The sequence below is a fragment of the Bubalus kerabau genome, chromosome 1, assembly GCF_029407905.1.
Source record: "Bubalus kerabau isolate K-KA32 ecotype Philippines breed swamp buffalo chromosome 1, PCC_UOA_SB_1v2, whole genome shotgun sequence".
NCBI classification, from domain to species: Eukaryota; Metazoa; Chordata; class Mammalia; order Artiodactyla; family Bovidae; genus Bubalus; species Bubalus kerabau.
Genome location: NC_073624.1, coordinates 213,000,331 through 213,022,345, shown reverse-complemented (window position 1 = coordinate 213,022,345; position 22,015 = coordinate 213,000,331). Strand labels below are relative to the sequence as shown.

General features: G+C 60.1%; 1 protein-coding gene across 1 annotated transcript; it reads left to right on the top strand.

Annotated features, from left to right (window-relative positions):
- Window positions 1–337: 337 nt before the first annotated feature.
- REXO1 (RNA exonuclease 1 homolog) lies at window positions 338–19,644 on the top strand. Its single transcript, XM_055553504.1, has 16 exons — window positions 338–639; window positions 9,703–11,411; window positions 12,174–12,278; window positions 13,102–13,312; window positions 14,948–15,111; window positions 15,225–15,356; window positions 15,434–15,557; window positions 16,041–16,154; window positions 16,264–16,401; window positions 16,555–16,668; window positions 17,232–17,305; window positions 17,502–17,612; window positions 18,021–18,136; window positions 18,259–18,397; window positions 18,540–18,660; window positions 18,745–19,644. The coding sequence occupies exons 1-16, from the start codon at window positions 483–485 to the stop codon at window positions 18,831–18,833; spliced, it is 3,618 nt and encodes a 1,205-aa protein (XP_055409479.1). The 5' UTR covers window positions 338–482; the 3' UTR covers window positions 18,834–19,644.
- Window positions 19,645–22,015: the final 2,371 nt, after the last annotated feature.

Here is a 22,015-nt window from a genome sequence, read left to right as displayed (position 1 = left end):
GGCGCCTTAGGAAGACAAGCTAATAAAACGCAAATTGAATGCAAATAAGCCGTAGTAGGGCAGTGAGGAGCTTTTTTTTTTTTTGATCAGGCGCGCCTTGGACAGCCCTGGCGCCGCAGAGGCCTGGGGCTCAAGATGGCGCTGCTGCCGCTAGAGGACCCGGCGGAGGCACCAGCGAGGCGCTCTGAGGCCTCAGACAGGGCAGCCTGTGTCCTCTATCCCTCCCTTGGGGGCCATCTGTCTCAGACCAGGGGCCTGCGATCCGTCTCGGTCCCGCGGGAGCAGGCGTTTCTGATCAGGCGCACTTCGGGCAGCCGCTCCCGGGGTCCCTTGCGGCAGCATCCCGGGGGCCTCCGGGGACCTCGGAGCAAGATGGCGGCGGCGGCGGGGTCCGTGAGGCGCGGGCGGCGGCGACCGCGGCGTCAGTGAGGGGGCCCGGGGGCCCGGCGGCTCCGGGCCGGGGCGCCGCCGCGGGACGGACCATGCTACGCTCCACCGGCTTCTTCCGGGCCATCGACTGCCCCTATTGGGCTGGGGCGCCCGGGGGACCCTGCCGGCGGCCCTACTGCCACTTCCGGCACCGCGGGGCCCGGGGCCCGGGCGCGCCCGGCGAAGGTGGAGCGGTGTCCCCCGCAGCAGGTAATGTCTGCCTGCCCGCTCCGAGTTCGGTTCCCCGTCGAGGGTTGGACCCCAACGCCCAGGCTTCCTCGGTTCCCCGTTCCCCGCTCAGCTCTCCCTGTACACTCGCGAGCGACGTCCCTCCAAGCCGGGGTCACCCACCCCAGAGCCCACTGCCGGTCTCGGGTACTCTGAGCCTGCGTTTTCGCAAGTGTAAAACCTAAACGAGAGGACTTGCCCTCCTAGTGGTGTCGCGAGTGTGAAGCGCGTGGGGGTCGGGAAAAGAGCGCAGCCAGCACTGGTCAACAGGCTCGGGACTCCTGCCGGGGGAACCGTTCCCGCCCCCTCCCCGGCCCGGGGTGTTGGTTGCAGGCGATGTTTACTTCCGCGCTCGTTCCCCCGCCGCACCTCTGCTCGTGGCCGCCCCTGTTGACAACAGCGGAGTCCAGAGGGTCTTGTTTCGGAGCTCACCGACTGGGTGTCGAACCCTGTGTGTCATGCTAGGGTCAGGGAGGGAGTCAAACCTGATTGATTGCGTGTGTGTGTGTGTGTGTGTGTGTTGGGATGGGGGGCAGACTTCCGAGAGGACGTTCAGAGGCTGCGCGTCTCTCTGCGTGGTGATTGTCAATGTCACAGAGTTCAGGTGAGAGCTGCCAGGAGGCAGGCACTGTTTCTCTTAGGAGGTGTAGGCCTTGAGCAGAGACATGAAGAACGGGGGTAAAAAGAGGGGCATCACAAGGAAAGATCCACAGGGAGGATGTGTGTCGTTCCTTTCAGGGGAATTCAGGCTCTGGTTGTAGCCCCTGTTCTCGGGGACTGGCTCCCTCTTTCCATCAGACCCAGATTTCCTTGGTCAGTTATCCTCTCTCTTTCTGCTTAAGACACAGATCTTCATCTCAGAGCTTTTTTACTTGAGAAGCACCCTTGCTAGTATGAAGGCCTGTTTCCCCCGCCCCCTAAAAGGAGAAAAAAAGAATTGTCTCAAATTTCCACCCTAAATTTTGCTTGGTCCATTGGCCTTGCATCAGCTGCCCAGATGCTATCATTCAAGGTCAGGCTGCACACCTGGGTGGGACACCGGCCTGGCTCTTGGGAACTTTCTCTCAAGGAAGAAAGATAGCTGTGCCCACAGGTGCCTGAGCTTTAGGCCTGAGTGTGGGACGCTCCTTGGGGGCCACCCTGCCCCGGTGCACTTTCTCACTCCATCTTTTGACATGCTGGTGCGGTCTGCATGATGTTCTGTAAAGAGCCCCTGATGTCTAGGGGCAGGCCGGCTCCCTCAGACCCTGGGCAGTGACTCGTCTGCAGGCCCACAGGTTGACTTCCAGCCATCTGAGAGCGCTGATTTATCTCTTGTGTGTTCTTCCAAGTTCATTGGTCTCTTGATGTCTTCCTGCATCACAAATGGCCAGTTTCCCAAAGTGTCATTTTTGAGAACCCATTGGTGATGTGGTCCTGTCTGCTTCGCTTTCCCGCAGGAAAAAGTGCAGCTGCCTACCCCTGACCCCAGTGTGTCTACATTTTCCTTTTGCAGGTGAGAACAAGCAGTCCTCTTCTCCTCTCCTCTGGGGGGGCGGGTGGGGCTCTTCCTGCAGCTCAGCCTCCGTCTTGCTGTGGGGCCTCTTTGATGCTGTTTCCTCCTCTTTGATGGGCTCAGGTGTGACTCCCCCCGCCCCCCCAACCCCTGCACCTTTCAGCTCCCCCTTGCTCTGGACTTTGACAGGCACACTTCCTGTGGGGCTTGGAGAGGCTGCAGCCACAGGCCAGATTTTGTCTGGGTCCCCCTGTGAGCAGACTGACAATGGCCCAAGAGCAGATGCTCGGCCAGGGTGGGCTGGGCAGGGATGCAGATGGTACTGACTGCCTGCAGGCAGGATGTAGGGGTTCCAGCACCTCAGGCTTGGTCTGCCGGCCCCCTGAAGCCTGTGTAGGGCCCATCCCATTCTTTCTGGCCCTTAGATCCGCCCTCCTGTGCTCCAGGGTCCCCACCCCCATGCTCTGCTGGGGTTGCCCAGTTACTGCCGTGCACCCTCAGGCATGCTCTTTATTCATGACTCTTAACCGGTGGGAGGGACAATTGTCCCAATTTTACAGACAAGGAGACGGGCCCAGAGAGGGGAAGCCACGCACCTGTGTACGCATGGTCGGTAAGTGCGCCTCTTGGGGTCGGATCAGGGCGGTCAGGCCCTTGCCCCCTCACTTCCTGCTGCTGGGCACCTGGGTGCCCATCATGTGTGGGCTCAGTGCTGTGTCCCAAGGCTTAGAGGCAGCAGTGAGACCTGGGAAAGGGCCTCACCCATTCTGCAGGGCCTGAGCACTGAAATCTCCCAAAGACCGGCCGAAGGAAGCCCTGACTTGTGCTGGAAGGCAGGGTGGCCCCAGCTCACCTGGGTCTCACATTGGGCCCCTAGGGGACCCTTGTGGTCTGGTGTCCTGAGAGCAAGCCTTGCTTCTTAAGGGACGCTAAGGGCCAGGAGTCAGGTGGGAAGGGAGGGTGCAGCCAGAGAAGTGTGTGCTTCCGAAGGGGCAGTAGCCCTTCACTGCCTTCCCCATGGGCTGGGGGCCAGCAGGATTCACGAGGGCATGACTCCCCACGGCCTTGATGGCCGTGCTCAGAGACAGAAGGGAAGTGTTCTTCTGTCTGGTGCTTTCTCTTCCTGAGTGAGCCATACACACCCTTTCCTACCCTTCCTGGGAGAGAAAGCCCAGCAGAGAGCAGTGTCACCTGTGTATCTGAAGGTCTGGCCAGGTACTTGACTACCTCCAGGGCTTCCCTAGCTTGCCGCCAGGTGTGGTCTTGGGTCAGTCCTGTCAAGGGCCTCTGACTTTGTCGGGAGACGGTGGAGCCATGAATAATGCCAGAAACTGGTGGGGGGCTGTGGGGGAGGATATCCTGGGCTCTGTGCAGGATGGAGCAGCCTCCTTGGCCCCACCTCTTTGATGCCAGGAGTCCCCCAGTCTTAATAAGCACAGGTGTCCCCAGACTTCACCCAGTGTTCCCTGGGGGCAGGAGCACCCCGGAGAAGACCCGGCTCATCAGTCTCACCTCCCCACCCCTCCTGGGGAGCTGTGTGCACAGGTGCAGCTCAGCCAAGGGAGCTGGGCCACCAGGCTCAGGGGACCCAGGCTTGCCACCTCCCAGGGGAGGAGCCTGCACTGCCATCCGGTGGGTGGTTCCATTGTTCCATTGTTCTTGACTTCTCTGTGAAGAGGGAGTGGAGGAGAGGTGCTGTGGCTTTTCAGAGCAGCACGAATCCCTTTCTTGCCGGGACGAGGGCGGTCTAAGTTCAGTGGGTGGTGCAGCCCCTGTCTTCAGAGGCAGTGTCCCATCCCAGCTAAGTCATCTCTGTTCAGAGTGCCTTTTTTTGGACTCGGAGTAATGTTCATTTTAAACATACAGGAAAACACTGGAAAGTCAAAGGAGATGCATCTTGTATATGGCGATGTCCCCACTCCCGCATCAGCAGGCTTTCTATGCGTCCTCCCAGCCTGGGACATGGTCTGTCCTTCCTGTACTTGTAACCCTGCCCTTCTTGGGAGCTGGGTCCTTCTGTCGAGGTTGCAGAAACCCCAGCGAGGTGCGAGGCCTGCCCCGTGCCTCTGGTTCCCACACCTGGTGGCCCCTCTTGAAGCACCTGGGGAGCTTTCTAGACCGGCCTTCTTGCCCAGATCCAGGCTCGGGCCATTTGAATAAAGATACAGCTGCCCCCAGAGCTGGGTTTTTTTTTGCATTTTTAGGGTTCTCTGCTTAGTGTCAGCAAAGCAGTGTCTTGCCTGGGGTTCATAACTGACCTTCCTGGGGACACATCTGTGGTTGTCAGGAAGTAGGGGGCTCCTGGCACCGGGGGGGGGGGTAGGGAAAAGGGGTGTCCAGGGATGCCGCTCAGCACTTCACAGTACCCGGGGCAGTTCCTTTTCCCTGCACACATGTGGCCTTGTCCAGCTCCAGGTGTCAGTGCTGCCAAACGAGATGGAGGAGCCTGAACAGTGTCCCAGCCCTGGCCTGTTTCTGTATCTGAGGATGGGCTGAGAGAGCCGGCTTTGGCCTGCTGAGAGAGCACCACCCCGAGAATTGCCACACCAACCCCCCCGCCCCAGCTCCTCCGGGACCCAAGGTGAGAGGCAGAGCAGCCCAAGCGCCAGGGTTGGATCAGCGAGGACAGCACAGCAGCCCGGCAAGCTCAGGGGCTATGCGAGATGCTTGAGTGTACCCCATCCCCAGAGTGTACGGCAGAGGGGAGGCACAAGCCCCATGGCAGGCTTGCAGCCCTGCAGGCGGAGTAGAGCCTCAGGTGAAGGTGTTGGGGCAGCGTCCTCCATGGTGCAGGGAGCCTAGCCTCCCACTGCTCAGTGTCACCGCCTCAGCCTTGGCCACCCCTTCTGCAAGGTGGGGTCTTGAGGTAGGCCTCTCAACAAGCAGTGCACCTCTCCCGTCTCACCCAGCTGTCCTGTGCAGTATCCTTGCCTTGCCATCCTCTTCTGCCCCGGCACCTCCCTCAGAATCCCCATGATCAGAACATTGGACTTGAACAGTGGTTGCGCAGGAACTTGGTTTGTTGGTGTCAAAGCCGTGCCCGTGTGGAAGGTTGACTTCTGTCAGTGTGATCTCACAGCAAAAACTGTGCCAGTGGTTTTAGGGTGATGGGTCCATGGCTGAGGCTTTCTGTGAAGGCTGACCCTGCCCCTAGCGGTCTGCACAGGTGGCAGGCAGGATTGGAAGCCCAGAAAAGTGTAGGGAGCAGGACGGGTGGCTGACGGACCTGAGCGCTCGTGGAGGGTGGTGGGGGGGGGTCGGCGGGGAGGGCGGCTTGGCCATATTAGCTGTGAGCTCGGCACAGACACACAGGCATGGTCCACCCAGCCTCTGAGTCAGCTGTGAAATCTGGAGCTGGCTCTGGCATCCTCTAGGGCTCTTCGGGTCTGTCTGAATTCAGTACTCATCTGTAGATTACCTGGGGGCCTCTGGGAGGGAAGGAGTGTCCAGCAGGACATATCGGCCAGAATCAAGGAGAGCGAGCCATTGGCACCTGTGGTTGCAACAAGTCGGGCAAGTATCCCCAGGCAAGCGGTTGCTGAGCTGGCTTTTGAGGGATGATTAGGAGTTTGCCTGGTGTCTGGAAGCTGATAGTCCTTCTCTCTCTGCCTTCGAGGCTTCTGCCGTCTGGGCAGCTTCCTGCCAAAGGAGTGGGCCTCATTGCTCTCCTTTGATTAGTTATTTTGTTCTACTCATCTCTCATGTGTTAGGGATGGTGCCTGTCCCTTCCTGACCCCCTGGCCTGCTCCCTTGGGTTGTGACCATCCCCTGAGGTGAAAGAGTCCCCACTGTTGTCTAACCAGGGCACAAAGTAGGGGGTGGCACTGCCATGTGCATATCGTCAGTTGATGGGGGGCAGAGGCGTAAGGAGAAGGTGGGGTGGTGGAGAGTTCTTCGGACCATAGAGAATCAGGTGGCACTGGGTCTTCTGGTCTGGGGAGGGGAGCCAGGGTTTTGGGGTATGGCACTGCCCCAGTCCCAGCCTCCTCTGTGAGGGGTGCCAAAGCAGGCAGGATGGGCATGAGATTTAAAGGGGAAGGCCTCAGAGTTAGAGTCGATTGGGTTGGGGCCCGTGCCCCCCAGTGAGGCCTTCCTGCCCACTTGTCTGCTCATTAACTGCACTTGCAGCTGGAGCTGTGGGCCAGTTGTCTGCAGAGTGTTTCCTCAACTGAGGGTGGTAGGGGGAGCAGAGGACAGGGCTCAGAGGTATTGGGGCAGCTGCCACCCCACACTGTCCTTCCACCCAAAGTGAGCTCTGGGCGATCTGTTGCCTGAGCACTGTGGCCGTGAGTGTGTTCCTGGCTGGAGGTGGGACAGCCAGCCTGGGCTTTGCCATGCTGGATGCCTGGCCACCTGGAGCTGGTGACCAGGGCGTGTTGGGACCAGGTCACGGAGAGAGTGGCCCCGGGTGCCAGAACCAGGAGGGGGCTGGCACACAAAGACCGGGCACTGGGACAGCCCAGGAGCTGCCAGGGGCCTCCCTAGGGTGTCTCTTCCGTGGTGGCCCTGCTTGCCAGCCCATTTCTTGCCCTGGGTCTGGGGCAGGAACTTCTCCTGAGAGTGTAACCCCGGCAGCCAGGCCTTCAGGAGGTTTCCCAGTCAGCTTGAGAGTCGACCCCTTGCTGAAAAACAGCCAATTAGTCTTGTTTACCAAAGGCGTTCTTCCCTGGTACAAACCCCAAAGGAGTGCCCATTGGCTTCCAGCCACATTAACTCCCTGTTAACGGGAAGGTGCTTCTGCGGCGCCGCGGCCCCTCTCCACCTCTTGAGGGTAACCTGTTGCTTGGCTCCTCCAGTTCCTCCTGGTCCCCCAAGGGCTGGTCCCTTGAGGCAGGGTGGGGTGGGGGCTAGGTAGCATCACAAATGCCTTCTCCATCTACCTGCCTCCCCCTAGAGGCCTCCAGAAGCTTCAGCAGGAGCATGGGGGTCAAACTCTGGGCCCCACACACTTCTGAGCTGCAGGGACTGCAGCCGAGCCCCAGCAGCTGTGTGGTTGATGTGCCTAGACCTGCAGCCTGTGTCACCTCAGGGACGCTGAGGCTTAGAGGGGAAGGTCTTGACCTAGACCCTCTGCTCTCTCTTGGGGCTTTCTTTTGTTTTTTTCAATTTAGCCTGGTGGGGTGTGGAGAGGGAGCCTCCCTGGTACTGAAACATCCCACCTCGGCAGGGCTCTGGGATGCCCAGATCTCGGGGGCTGGGCCTGGCCAGGGGCTTACTCTCTTCTGAGTCTGAGTGTTGGGCTGTGGAGGCTGCAGGAAGTGGAAGGGGTACTGCCCTCAGAAAGCCCTCTGACGCTAGTGCAGGCCCTCATCAGAGAGCAGGAGCTCCTCTCCCCATCAGGGTGCCCAGTGGGCCCCCTGGGGCCTTGGCAGCCTGCCACCCTCTTCCTTACTTGTGGCCTGGCCCTTTGGGCACCTCCTTCCTCTCTTTGCTTCCCAAGTGCAGGCTTGTTTGTGATGGGATTCCTGTCACATCGTGAAGTGCAGAGGTCTGACCTCTGGCATGAGAAGGGCATGAGGCACTCCGGGGGGTTTCTGTATTGCTGGGGCACATTGCCGCATGTTCCAGAGCTGGTCAGAGTGGGGAGGACCTCCATCCATTAGAACCCCACTCCCTCTGGGGCGAGGGGCATTTCCCCCAGATGAGCCCTGCTACTGGGAGCCATCTCAGCCTCAGGAGGAGGGAGGTCAGGGAGTGAGGGGGGTTGGGGCTGGAGGTCCCCCAAGACTTGCAGGACCCAGCCCACCGCTTGCTGACATGCCCCGTCAGTGCCCCCCAGGTTGTGTTCTAGGCCCTCCACTCTGCTGGCAACCAAGACTTCGAGGGGAGGAGAGAGCACTGGCTTTTCTGTTCGCATGGGCCGCAAGTGGCTGGGGTGGGTCTGTGGTAGTGCCTGTAGGCCCGCTGTGGGTTAGGGTCAGCTGTGGGGAGGGTCCTGGATCCTGCCCTTGGGGGTTTCTGGACCTCTGGATGGTCGCTTCATCCTGAACCTCTTCTGGGGCAGAGGGGCAAGTGCCTGTGTGTTCTGACCAGTCACCAGCACCCAGTCCCGCTGTGGCCTGTGCGACTCGGTTTTGCCACCCTGTCTATAACCTGCAGGCTGGGTATGTCTGGGGTGGTCTGAAGCACACACACACACGTCCTCTCGTGTCACTTGAGAAATAGGTTCCAGGGTAAAAGCCGGACAGTAGGTCTGTGATGGAACCTGCACCTCTGGCCCCCTGGTCCTCTAGCAGCCCAGCTACCCACCCTTGTCCTGCAGCAGCGCCGGTTCTCCTGTGCGTCCCCTCTCAAGGGTGTTCACGTTTCCTGGGGTTTCTACCTGGTGAGCCCTCCTCACCAGGTACCTTAGAAGAGCACAGGGTTTCCTCTGGTGGTTCTGGAGGTCAGAGGCCCAGAGTGGGGGCACAGTTGGTTCCATCCTGAGGCTCCTGGAGCATGGCCAAGCACAGGGCATCAGAACAAGTCACTTTTTCTTCAGTTTCACAGACTCATGTCCGGGAGACATTCTAACCAGAAACCATTTTAAATTCTGAAACAATTGAATCTAGTTACTCAGTTCTGGGAGCATTGGGCTTTACCTGCTCACACCTTACGGAGAAGCTTTGCACCTTTGTCCATAAGGGAGTCTTCTGTGAGGTCCCTGCCAGCTTGGGTGGTGCTCGGCTGCTCCTGTGTAATGTACCCTGGAGGCGGGTCAGTAACAGCAGCCGCTTGCCCACCAGCTGCCCAGCCACCCCTGTTCCGATGCAGACATGAGTATGTCCCATGCCCACCCTGCCGTCCACCCCACTGTGCTTCCCCAACGTCACGCGTTGTCTGAACATCTTAAACTTGGGCATCATTCTGGGGACAGTATGCCTTGCTTCCCCTGTGAAGTTTGCCATGTTGTCCTGCATACACCCAGCTGCCACCTCCTCACAGTCGACACTTCAGGACTTTCCATGTCCTCACTGGTATATGCGCCACCAGTGGACTTTTCTGTGGGCGAGAAAGCTTGTGGGAGGACAGAGCCTTAAAGGCGCAGTCACCAGGCAGGGCTGTGCATGTCTGCCCGCTGCTCTGGGTGGGCTGTTTCGGGCCCACCTTCTGCTCCCTGCCCCCAAGTCAGACGGCTCTGTGCCCTGTGCTTTTGGCCCTGGCTGGCTGGCTATCCGGCCTTCTGCCAGTGTCCTCCTGCCTCCCTGGCTTCAGGGAGATGTGTGGTATGGCTTAAGCGTGGGCTGAGCTATGTGGGAAGCCCACCCTTGCCCAGCTCCGCAGACCTCACCATCCATGTTCCAGGTCAGGAAGACCCCAGGCTCTGTGCCCCACACCCCACTTGGTGGCAGGACCTGCACGGAGGGACCCTCCAGGACCCTTGATTTGCTGCCAGAGCTTCTGTGCGGTCAGCTGTAGACCTGGCCCTGGCAGGTTCTGAAAGGCTGATTCTCTGCTCTTCCCTGCTGGCCCCAAGGGTCAAGGCCTGGGATTAGGCAGTGGCTGGTTACTGGCTCAGGTGGCCACTGCTGCACCAGCCTGCTCATGGCTGTTTCTCCTCTCCGTTTCAGGGCTTGGTTATGACCCGTACAACCCTGAGCTGCCCAAGCCCCCCGCACAGAGGGAGAATGGCGCCCTGGGCAGAGGCATTGATTCCTGCTCAGACATCCTGGAGCTGGAGCTGGTCAACCAGGCCATCGAGGCTGTGCGCTCTGAGGTGGAGCTGGAGCAGAGGCGCTACCAGGAGCTCCTGGAGACGGCCCGGGAGTGCGGTTCAGCTGAGGCCCCCGTCCTGGCACCTCATGGCCCTGCTGCCTGCCCCGCCACCAGCCTGGACGGGGACGCCTTCCCACTGTCCTTCGATTATAACCCCAGCGGCCATGGCCTTTTGAGCCCCGATGCCAGCTATCAGCCCACCCCACTGGCTGCCACCGCTGAGCCTGGCTGCAAGTATTCACTGGCCTCGCCAGATCGGGCTCAGGGCCATGGTGGAGGGGGTGGCGGCGCCCTGGAGTATGTTCCCAAGGCCGTGGGCCAGCCCCGGCGGTACAGCCGCCCCGTCTCCAGCAGCAAGTATGTGGTGGACAACTCTAAGCCATCTACAGACCTGGAGTATGACCCCCTGTCCAACTTCTCTGCCCGCCTGCTCAGCAGGGCCAGCACCAAGGACGAAAGGGCCCCCAAGCGGCCCCGGAGCTCCCGTGGCAGCGAGCCCTACACACCTGCACCCAAGAAGCCCTGTGACCCCTTTGGCAGCTGCGACGCCAGGTTCTCGGACTCGGACGATGACGCTGTTGTCGCTCCGGGTGACAAATCTGTCACCACCAGCCCCCCAAGAGTTCAAGGGGGTGCTGAGAGCAAGGCCCCGGGGAAGCCGGGCTCCAGGGAAGGCCCTGAACTGGAGGAGGGCAGCCTTCGGGAGACCAAGGAGATGGCGGTGCAGTGTGACGTGGAGGATCTCGGGCCACCTCCTCGGAGCCCAGGCAGGCCACCCCTGGCTAAGCCCAGCTCACCAGCCAGGGCTGCGCCAGAGCGCAGCAGCCCCAAGGAGGGGAGGCCTAAGAAGAAAAGTGGGGTGCCACCCACTGCCAGCCACAAGGACAGTGTCCGGAAGACAGATAAGGGTAAGGATGGTGCACGAGGAAGGCCGGCTGAGAAGCCCGCTGCAGACAGGAGGGGCCCGCAGGCCGGCAGCCCCAGGCACAAGGCAGAGCGGCCCCAAGGGACCAAGAAAAAGCCATCTTCAGCCACTCCGGTGGCCAGCTCAGGGAAAGGCCGACCAGAACGGCCAGGACCATTGCCGAGCCCCGCACAGGGGGCAGCCCGCCAACCATCAGATAGGATAGCTGGGAAGACCCTGTCAGGGAAGCTGGCAGAGAGGAAGGCCCTCTCGCTGGACGAGGGCGCCCCCCGGGACGCCCCTAAGCTGCCCAGGCGGACCCTGAGCCATGCCGAGCTCTTCGGGGATGAGAGTGAGGACGAGGACCCGCGGCCCCAGGCGCCAGCCACCAGGCCTCTCGCTCCCCCCAGCCTCAGCTCCAGCTCGGACTCAGACTCGGACTCCAGCCTGGGCCTGTCGGCTGCGCGGGGGCCGCCCAAGCGCCTCAAGGCCTCCCCACCCCCCTCCTCCTCGTCCTCTTCGGGGGCGGGCTCTGACGTGGACTACTCGGCCCTGGAGAAGGAGGTTGACTTTGACTCTGACCCCATGGAGGAGTGCCTGCGCATCTTCAATGAGTCAACGGCTGTCAAGACTGAGGACAAGGGCCGCCTGGCCCGGCAGGTGAGGGCAGGCAAGCCAGGCACCTCCCTGACTCCCCTGTGACCAGAGTCCCGGCACCCAGTGGAGACGGCTTTCTCAGCACCAGCCTCGCAACTCATTCATAATTCAGACCCCTGGATGGCTACCACTTGCCCGCTCCTGATCCTGCTGCTTCCCTGCCTCTCTCACCACTTCCGTATTCCTTGCAGCCCCCATTCCCCTCCTTTCCCCTCTCCTCCCTGTCAGACCCCCAAACTCAGCCAGCCTCCACCTTTCTGGTTTCCTGCTGCAGTGTCCCCACCTCACCACCAGAGGGACCTTTGCTCTGAACAAAGCTGGCACAGCCAGTCCCACAGGCAACCTGCAGCTGCAGGGGGATCCCTAGTGGGACCCTTGCCCCACCCCCTGCTCCCCCCTCCTTAGTGCCCATCCCTGTTCCTGGCCCTCTGCTTTTCTCATTTCTTCCTTCATTCCCACAGTTGTGAACCTGCACCGGTCCTTGTGCTGGGTGGGTGGAAGTGTGGGCTGGGTGGTCTGCAGAACTCACCCTCTGGGGGCCTTGAGAGGTGGGCCCGGGTGCCAAGTCTGTGTCCTCACCTGGAGGCAGGGCCTGTGCACGTTCTGGGGGGAGGTGAGAACCCTGAAACCCCTTCTCCAGCCGGGCAGCCAGTTAGTGTCTTACCACCTGCTCCTGTCTCAGGCCTGTGTACCCCAGGCCAGGACGAGTGGAAGAGCTGTGGCTGATGTGGGGTGGGCTCGCTGAGGGACAGATCTGTGTCTCAGCCCTCTAAGGAGGAGAAGACTGAGGACAAGGGGCATTCAGGCCTGACCACGCTGTTTCCTGGGCAGAAGAGGAGGATTTCTCACCTCTCCAAGCAAGGCAAGGAGGTAAGTGGCTGCCTCTGGGTCCTGAAGGAATGGGCACCCATCTACAGAGGCAGGGCCTCCTCACGCTCCCTTGCTGCTGGGGCCTCTGGCTCTGCTCTTGTCCTGCAGAGCAGTTCTTAGGATCCACATCCGGTCATCAAGGTATGCTTAGTGCTGGGGGGCAAAGCCCAGAGCGTGGTGAGCCAGGTGAGGGCAGCCCTCCAGCAGGGTCACACTGCCCAGCCCCAGTTCGGAGGTGGTCTGTGATCCTGGGCAAGTGCTGCCACGTCTCTGAGCCTAGGGTTCTTCCCTTGTAGTGTACAGACAGGATCAGTTGTCAGTCACCGTGGGGCTAGTCAGTGAGCCAGCACTCGGAAGGCTGGGGCAGAAGAGAGAAATGGAGGTGATCCACTCACCAGTCCCTCTGCACCCTGCTGGGCATTTTGAAAGTACCGTTCAGAGAAGATTGGACCGAGCAGGATATAATCTAACGGGTGGGTGGGAACACACAGCCTGTGCCTACAGAAGGGCTGAGGGGACTGGGCACGCAGAAGCCAGCAGGGCAGGGCTGGGTGGAGCGTCATGGTGAATTGGAGTGCTGAAGCGCCCAGCTGGTTCCTGCCTGGGTATGAGCACACTTGGGAGGAAACCCAGCTGGTTCTCTCCAGGCGGTCAGCAGACTCAGATGAAGGCCAGCTGCTTCCCTCCAGGGTACCTGCCCGCCCAGGAGAAGGTCCCTGGGCTGGCCTACCCCATCCTGCATTGCTGCCTCTGTCCTGACGCCCTGGAAGGCCTGTTCTGGCCTCTGATCCAGAGCATCCTGGACTTGGAATTCTTCACCCAGGTGGAGCCCACTAGGAGAGGCCCTGCACCCCCTGCCCGGCCCCCGACCGCCCAGGAGGTGTGCTACCGACGGGCCCAGCAGGCGCAGAGGGAGTCAGCCGGCTGGCTCCAGGCCGCCCAGCAGCTGAGTGAGAAGCCAAGCTCTGTCCACATCTCGGCCCCAGGAGAGAAGCGGAGGATTGCCCATGTCCCCAACCCCCTCCTGGCTGCAGGTGGGTCCCAGAGGCTGGGGAATGCTGCCACCAGCAGGGAGAGCCCCGCCTGGCCTGGCTCCTGCTCTGCCGGGGGCTGTGGCCTTGAGTGGTGCTGGCTGGATGTCTATGCTTATCTGTGAAGCAGCCCCGATGCTAGTGGGAGGTGCCTGGCGGGGCTACCCTGGGGAGTCCGAGGGTGGCTTCCTCCCTTCCCTGTCTGTCCCCAGACTGAGAGTGACTCTCCACACCTCCCCTGCCGGCCTGGTCTAGGAGGCTCCCACCCAGGTGTGGCACCTTACAAGGTGTTAATGAGGGGGTGGCTCTGGAGGCCCTCAACCCTCCAGTCAAACCAGTGGATCTGGGGTAGTGGTTGGGCCTGGGTTTCCTCCCCTCCCACCCTGAGGCCACTGTCCTCTGACTTGGGCTTGTCTTAAAGTTGTTACACCTCAGTGGTGCGATAAGCATGGGGCTTAGGCATGCAAAGGGAGCAGGACTGTGCAGCCCCTGAAGGCTCATCCAGATGCAGAGAACTGGGCTTCCCTGGGTGGGAGACCCTGCTGTCTGACTAACTCCCTGGGTGTCCTTGCTGCTGCTTCCAAGCCCCTCGAAGAGCCAGCCCCGAGGAGACAGCTCCAGGTTTCTGAAGGCTCTTTAGGTTTCCTGGTGCTAGAGCCTCCCATAGGAAAAGCCCTCGGCATTCCTGGCCCTCCCCTCAGGGTGCCTGAGGTGCAGCTCCCAGCGACCATGCAGTCCATCTCCAGCAGGGCACGAGGGGACAGGAAGGGAGAGAGCATTGAACTGTGGCCCTGAGGTGCACATTCAGAAGCCTAACCTTACTCTTGGCTGTCTGGTCATCTCCGATGACTTAGGACAGTTCTGTGGCGGTGTCACTGCCTGCACTCTGGCGGCAGGGCGGTTCCCCCAAGCCTCAGGAGTACTCACCTGCCGATGCCTCCTACTCTACATAACCCTGAAAGCGCTCCTGTCACCGAGAAGTGTGCATCCTTAGAAACGAGGCTGGTGGGGAGCTTACCTCCCTCATGGCTGAGCCTGGTGTGGGCAGGCTTGGGTCACCGCTCTGTCCGCACCTTGGTGATCTCACTCTGTCCCCATGCCCCTTCCCCAGCCCCACTGCCAGCTGCTGCTCCGCCTGGGGCCCTTGGAGACAGCCCTGCTGGTGGCCCCCTCCTCTGTCTGGTTTGTGACCTCATCAAGGGGAGCGGCAGAACACTGGGGCAGCTGCAGGCAGCCGGCTGGTCACAATGAGCGGGCCGGGGGCGACCCGCATGCTCTGGTGCTCAGCCCGGGAGCCAGGGCCTTTCGTCCCTCACACTTCCATGCCTTGGAGTCGGGGGCCGGAACATGTGGCAGAGGCTCCCTGCACCCCCCACCACTCGCCGCACCACCCTGGCGGTGACCTTGCCTGAGCCGGCCTCCGAAGCCCCATTTTTGCCCCCGCCCCCTCGATGGACTTACCTGAAAGCCAATAGAGCCTGATGTCATTTCACAGCCCTAGGGCCCGACCCCGGCCCCTCCCTCTCTGCTCCCAGATGCATGTCCTGCTGGCGCTCCAGGGCTGCGGCCGCCTGGTGCTTTGCAGCTCGGTGATGGGCGTGCTCTCCTCCTGCTCTCACGGCCCCTGTCCCCCCACAGCCCCCACAGGCGCCAAGAGGACCCTCTCGGCCAGCAGCAGCCAGCCCCCCAGCGGCCCCGAGCCAGGCAGCCAGCCCCTGAAGACGCGCACATTGTCGGGCATGGCGTCCAAGACCACCACCACCGTGGCCCCCAAGCGTGTGGCGCATAGCCCGTCCTTACAGGTGAGCGCTCGGTACTGCCTGCTGTCTCCCTTTAACTGAGTCGACCCTGAGCTGGGCCAGGCCAGGGCCAGGTGGGAGCAAGCCTGCCACCCTCTGCTGGTCTCTTTCTCTAGAGTTTAAAGAAGCCCATTATCCCAAAAGAGTTTGGGGGCAAAGTCCCTACTGTCATCCGCCAGCGGTATCTCAACCTGTTTATTGAAGAGTGCCTCAAATTTTGCTCTTCTAACCAGGAAGCCATAGAGAAGGTGCGTGGTGAGGGTGGGAGAGTTGGGGGATGATGGGAGGCGGGGCCGGGTGGGGCTGAGTCCATGTCCTCCCACAGGCGCTCAACGAGGAGAAGGTAGCCTACGACCGCAGCCCCAGCAAGAACATCTACCTGAACGTGGCTGTGAACACCCTCAAGAAGCTGCGCGGCCTGGGACCGGGTACCGGAGCTGGTCTCAACAGTAAGTCATGTCCGAAAGACCCAGGCCTTGGCCTTTAGGAGCCCCCCTCCCATCAGGAGGCTGTCAGACAGAGGCTCTGCCGTGTCCGGTTGTCTGGCCCCTGTGGAGGATAACATTGGCCCTGTGCCCTCAAAAGAGCTTCCTCTCACTGTTAACCGTCCTTCTCAGTGAGCTGTGGGGCCCCTGCTAATGTGGGGGGGCCTCTTCAAAAGCCTGAGGCAGGAGGGTACTTCCTAAGCTTCTTAAAGGATGCGTTAGCGCCTTCTGCACTTTGTCTGCCGCAGGCCAGTCCCCTCCTCCTCCCATGTGGAGGTCTTGCCCTTCCCTTCTGAGAGGTGAAGACCCTGGGGAGGAGGAGGGGCTTCCAGGCAGCCTACTGGTCCCCAAAGAGTTAAGGTCACTGGAGGTCAGGCTGTTCCCTTCTTTGGGGAGCGGAGCACTTGGAAGGACTCAGGCTGAACTGTGTTCACTACCCTCTTCCAGAAACCAGCGGCCGGAGGGTGGTGTCCCATGAAGTGGTGCTGGGGGGCAAGTTGGCTGCCAGGACCAGCTTTTCGCTCAGCCGCCCTAGCAGCCCCCGTGTGGAGGATCTGAAAGGTGAGCCTGGCTCCTGCAGGGCTTCCCCGGCAGCTCTCAGCCCTCTTTCCCAGGGCTCTGGTGTGGCCCCAGTGTGGCCGTGGGCTGACCACGTTTCTCGTGTCCCCAGGGGCCGCCCTGTACAGCCGCCTCAAGGAGTACCTGCTCACGGAGGGCCAGCTCAAGGAGAATGGCTACCCCTTCCCACACCCCGAGAAGCCTGGTGGCGCCGTCATCTTCACAGCCGAGGAGAAGAAACCCAAGGACTGTGAGTACCTCCTGCACCACCGCCCTGGGGTTGGGGGGCTGGGGAGGGGGCTGTCTGGGGACAGGGAGTGTTACAGCCAATGGGTATGGACACAGAGTTCAGGGCCAGGCAGGCTGGCCTGATGCACCCCACCTCCACCCCCCCACCCGGTAGCCTCCTGCAGGATCTGCTGCCGCTGCGGCACCGAGTACCTCGTGTCCTCCTCTGGCCGCTGCGTGCGTGAGGAGGAGTGTTACTACCACTGGGGTCGGCTCCGCCGGAACCGAGGTGAGACCCCTGCCGGGCTGGGCTGGTCTGGCCACCTGCTCTGATTGTTTGTAACTTTTTTTCCACTGTGGGTTTTTATGGAAAAAATAATACAAAGGGCTTCCTGTGACAGCATTCATAAAAGGAAGGTCTCCGGCCCCACCCACCGGGTGCCCTTTCCACCCCTGTTGCCTTTGAAGAACAGGGGCAGTTTAGCCCAAGGGAACCAAGGCTTCATCCTGTCTTGTGGCTGCTTGCTTCCTTTTGTCACCAGTGTGGCCATTTCCCACTCACGGGCACATACAGGGCTCCTTAAGTTCTGCCCGCTGGCTGCCCTAGACCCTTTCTGGGTAGGCAAGCCTCCCTGGGGCCACACCAAGCTCTTCCTCACTGCCTAGTGAGGAGAACTAGTGCTGGGTGAGGGTGGGGTGGGGTCTGTCAGGTGTCTCTGCTCCTCACATCCTGGTTGGGCCTGGCGCTCCCCTAGGGAAGGGGCCTAGGAAGCCCCTGCCCACCAGGCAGACCGGGTGTTCTAGACTGGGCCAGAGCATTGGGTGGACCTGCTTGACTGCATCTGTTTATAGTGGCCGGTGGCTGGGAGACTCAGTACACGTGCTGCTCAGCTGCCATAGGCTCTACCGGCTGTCAGGTTGCCAAGGTAAGTGTCCTGGGTCATTCCTTGTCCTGGGGAGCGCTGGCCCCAAGCCTCCCTTTTCCTGTCCTTGATTTTCCTGCCTGGTGTGGGGACCTTGGGTAAAGGACAGTCTGTGACTGCTGCCAGCACAGCCCAGCCCCTGAGCCCAGCCTTGCCCTTCCGAGTCCACCACCTGATTTTCCCTTCCTTCCACCCCAAGCAACATGTGCAGGATGGCCGGAAGGAAAACTTGGAAGGGTTCGTGAAGACTTTTGAGAAAGAGCTTTCAGGAGATGCGCATCCAGGAGTCTACGCCCTCGACTGTGAGATGGTGAGTGGGCCCGGCTACCCTGAACTTCCTCAGCCCTTGGGGGGCTTGCTGCCTGGGAGGGGCTTCCCAGTTCCTCTTGCAGAACCTCAGGCTGTGCCAGCGTCAGAAGAAGAGGGTGTCTGGCAGTGAGTCCACCTCTCCCCCGAGCTCATGTCACAGCCTGGCCAGCACCTGAGCCTGAGGGCCTGGTGCACAACACAGCCCCTGGCTCAGCTTTGGCGTGGGGAGGGCACCCATGTTCTTATCTCCCTCTGACCCCCCAGAGAAGCCCCTGGAAGGCCTCTGGCATGGGTTCTGTATCTTAAAGTGGGGCCTGAGTTGCCGCGTATGGGGCTCAGGGACCCTGGGCTGTGGAGTGGGAGGGGCTGTCGGGACCCTCCGTCTGAGGCGTGTCCCTTGGCCCTGCAGTCCTACACCACGTACGGCCTGGAGCTGACGCGCGTCACAGTGGTGGACACGGACCTCCAGGTTGTGTATGACACCTTTGTCAGGCCAGACAACGAGATTGTCGACTATAACACTAGGTGCGCATCCTCGTCCTCTGCCCATTCCCCACCACGGCCCAACCCCCTGCCTGCAGCCCAGTCCCCGCCCGGCTCCAGGTTGGGGCCTCCCAGCTCCATAATGCCTCCTTCCTCCCACACAGGTTTTCAGGAGTGACCGAGGCTGACCTTGCAGACACGAGCATCTCGCTCCGGGATGTCCAGGCCGTGTTGCTTAGCATGTTCAGCTCAGACACCGTCCTCATCGGTCACAGTCTGGAGAGCGACCTGCTGGCCTTGAAGGTACCCTGTCCCCTCCATCCTGGTTCCCAGAAGGTGGCTGGGGCCCATTGTTCTCAATCCAGGGAGGGAGCTGTGGAATCTGAGGCCAGGCCCCGGCATGTCCTCTGGGACCCTCCCTGACCGCCCGCCCACCCGCCTGCAGGTCATCCACAGCACCGTGGTGGACACGTCTGTGTTATTCCCACATCGCCTGGGCCTCCCCTACAAGCGCTCCCTGCGGAATCTCATGGCCGACTACCTCAGACAGATCATCCAGGACAATGGTGAGTGCTGGGGCACAGGCACGTGGGAGCCTTGGGGGATATGGGGGCTGCAGGTTCCCAGCTCTGACACCCATTTGCCTGCAGTGGACGGGCACAGCTCCAGCGAGGATGCCAGTGCCTGCATGCACCTGGTGATCTGGAAGATCCGAGAAGACGCCAAGACCAAGCGGTGACCGCCGCCTGCCCGCCCGCTCGCCTCTCCCACAGCCCCGGCCCGTCCTCTACCCCAGGCCTCTTCCAAAACAGTGCAATAAATCTCGAGAGCTAACCCTGTTCACGTCACCGAGACACAGAAAACCGAGAGAACCAGATGAGCTGGCGGCAGAGAGCCCAGCACCGAGACCGACCCTGGAGCCCTGAGCCCCTCTGCGCCCCTCTGCGCCCCTGCCCGTCCCCGCCTCTGCCCCTGACCTCTGTCCTCTGAGACTGCTGCTGACTCAACGGGCGGGGCCGGCCTGCCACCCCCACAGGCCCTGCTGGTGCCCCTTCTTGTGGGTGGAGGGTGTGGGGGTGGCAGGCTTGTCAAGAGTTTGTTTGTGACAGGGGTTTGTCTTTTTATTTTGTATTGTTATTTTTATTTTTTTGAATTTAAACCTGATGACTTGACAGTTGTCTTCCCCACCCGGAGGAGCAAGACCCCGGTGCTGCCTTCCCTCCTGGGGGGTGGGGGTGGAGCTGGGAGTGCAGCTGGCGCCCCAAAGGCCACCAGGACCTGGGAGTTCCACCTAACCTGGGCCTGGACAGTGGGATCTGGCCTCCCCAACCTACCTGGACCCTGGGGCTTCTGGGAACCAATCCAGCGCCTCCATCAGCCCCCGAGGCCTCGCCTTCTGGAAACCCTAGGGCCTACTGGCCTCTGGACACTGTCCTCCCGCCAGAGCGCCGCCCTCCCCTGGGGGCTCTGTAAAGCCCCACAGCACCCCCTTCCAAGATCCCCTCCCCCACCCCCAGGCAGGGGCAGAATAAATGTTTGTATGGATTTTAGAGCTTGTGACATGTGGTGTTCTTGGTGCCAGGTGTGGCTCTCCATGCACAGTGGAGGTCACTCACCCCTAGTCGGGGGCGGGTGTCAGGACCTTGCTCTCCCTCGTGGACCCAGGGCCCCATGTTTCCAGACCCTTCCCAGTGCTGGTGATTACAGCCAGCAGCCAAGAGTTGGGCCCCTGCCACCAGCCACTGACCATCCTGACCCTCTGGGACCCATTATGACCCATGTTCTAGTGACCTATTGACTTTCCCCACCTTTTTTTGAACAAGGAGTGGTTTTCTAAATACAGGATGCAAGCATGTCTCCGAAGGACATTGCTGTGTGGGTTCCATCCCTCTCCCCTTCCCCAGAGCACGAGTACCCCAGGGAAGCCTTGGGCACCTGGGGGAGGGGCTTTCGGATGCAGGGGAGGGGGTCAAGTTGGCTGGGACGAAAGCTTTCAGCTTGCCAAAACTGCTGGTTCACAGAGGCCGAAGAGCCTTTGCAAACCAGATCTACCTGCTTGGGAAACTCCCTTTTGTCACCATGTGGGAAGGGGGCTGCTGAATACCAAATGCCCTCTGCATAGGTGCACGCCTGGTGGTGGTGTCTCCTGGAGGCTGTTGGAGCAATTTGTCCAAGCCCCTCCCCAGGGTGTTTCTCAGTAAGCCCTGGATAGGGCTGGAAGAGCCCGATGCTGCTCGATGTGCAGGGCTTCCCAAGAAATGGGGGTGGAGGCTGCTGCTCTGATGGGGCAGTCAGCTTCTGGGTGCTGTCTCCACTCCATCACTCATTCACCCAACATCAGTTCGGAAGGCAGGACAGGCAGGTACATTTGGCCTGTTCAGTCACAGCTGGCCAGGGGGAGCGACTGACTCCAAAGCTGGGAAGTACCTTCCTAATTTCTGTTCTTCAGAAGGTTCTTTAAAAGTATATGAAAAACAGCTTAATCACCTCCCCTGAACCCTCAAACTTGCCCCTCCTAAGAGGACCCTACCTTTAGTAGTGCCCCCCACACACTGCCCCACCCTGATCCAAGTACCCCACCTCTGGCCTGAATGCTGCCCAGGCCTGAATGCTGCCCAAGCCTCATCGCTGCCTCACACACCTGCCCCCTCCAGGAAGGCCCCCGGAGCCCTACCTGAGTGCTGAGTAGGCAAACTCCAGGCTGCAACCCTCTGTGCTGCTTCCTGGTAGGATGGTCTCAGTGGTTCTAACAGCCTTCCCCAGCCAGACGCCTAACACTCTACCTGTGCATAGGAAATGCTCATTGAATTGAAATGGGATGAATGAAAGAGAACCCAGGCCCATGGCTCAGACTCAATTCCTGATTATCTAACACCCCAGCATCCCTCCTCTGCCTCTAGCCTCTCCCCAACCCTGTGGGCCCACGCAGCTTCAACCAGGTCCAACCCACCTCACCGAGTGCAAGCTTTACAAGATTCCACCACTAAAGGACTTTCCCCCATGTCCTTTGCAACCACAGTTTGTTGTAAATGACAAACCTAGACAGAATGTAAAACAGAAACATCACTTTGCTGACAGAGGTCCGTATAGTCAAAGCTATGGTTTTTCCAGTGGTCATGTATGGATGTGAGAATTGAACCATAAAGGCTAAGTCCTGAAGAATTGATGCATTTGAAAAGCGGTACTGGAGAAGACTTTGACTTCTGACCCGTCTGACTCTTTATGACCACATGGACTGCAGCACACCAAGCTTCCCTGTCCTTCACCATCTCTTGGAACTTGCTCAAACTCATATCCATTAAGTCAGTGATGCCATCCAACCATCTCGTCCTCTATCATCCCCTTCTCCTCCTGCCTCCAGTATTTCCTAGCATCAGGGTCTTTTCCAATGAGTCAGTTTTTCACATCAAGTGGCCAAAGTATTGGAGCTTCAGCTTCATCATGCTGCTAAGTCGCTTCAGTCGTGTCCAACTCTGTGCGACCTCATAGACGGCAGCCCACCAGGCTCCGCCATCCCTGGGATTCTCCAGGCAAGAACACTGGAGTGGGTTGCCATTTCCTTCTCCCAGCTTCAGCCTAAGTCCTTCCAATGAATATTCAGGGTTGACTTCCCTTAGGATTGACTGGTTTGATCTCCTTGCAGTCCAAGGGATTCTCAAAAGTTTTCTCCATCACCACTTTTCAAATTCATCAATTCTTCAGGGCTTAGCCTTTATGGTTCAGCTCTCACATCCATACATGATTACTGGAAAAACCATAGCTTTGACTATACGGACCTCTGTAGGCAAAGTGATGTTTCTGGTTTGTTTGTTTGTTTTTTACATTCTGTCTAGGTTTGTCATTCACAACAAACTGGAAAATTCTTAAAGAGATGGGAATACCAGACCACCTGACCTGCCTCTTGAGAAATCTGTATGCAGG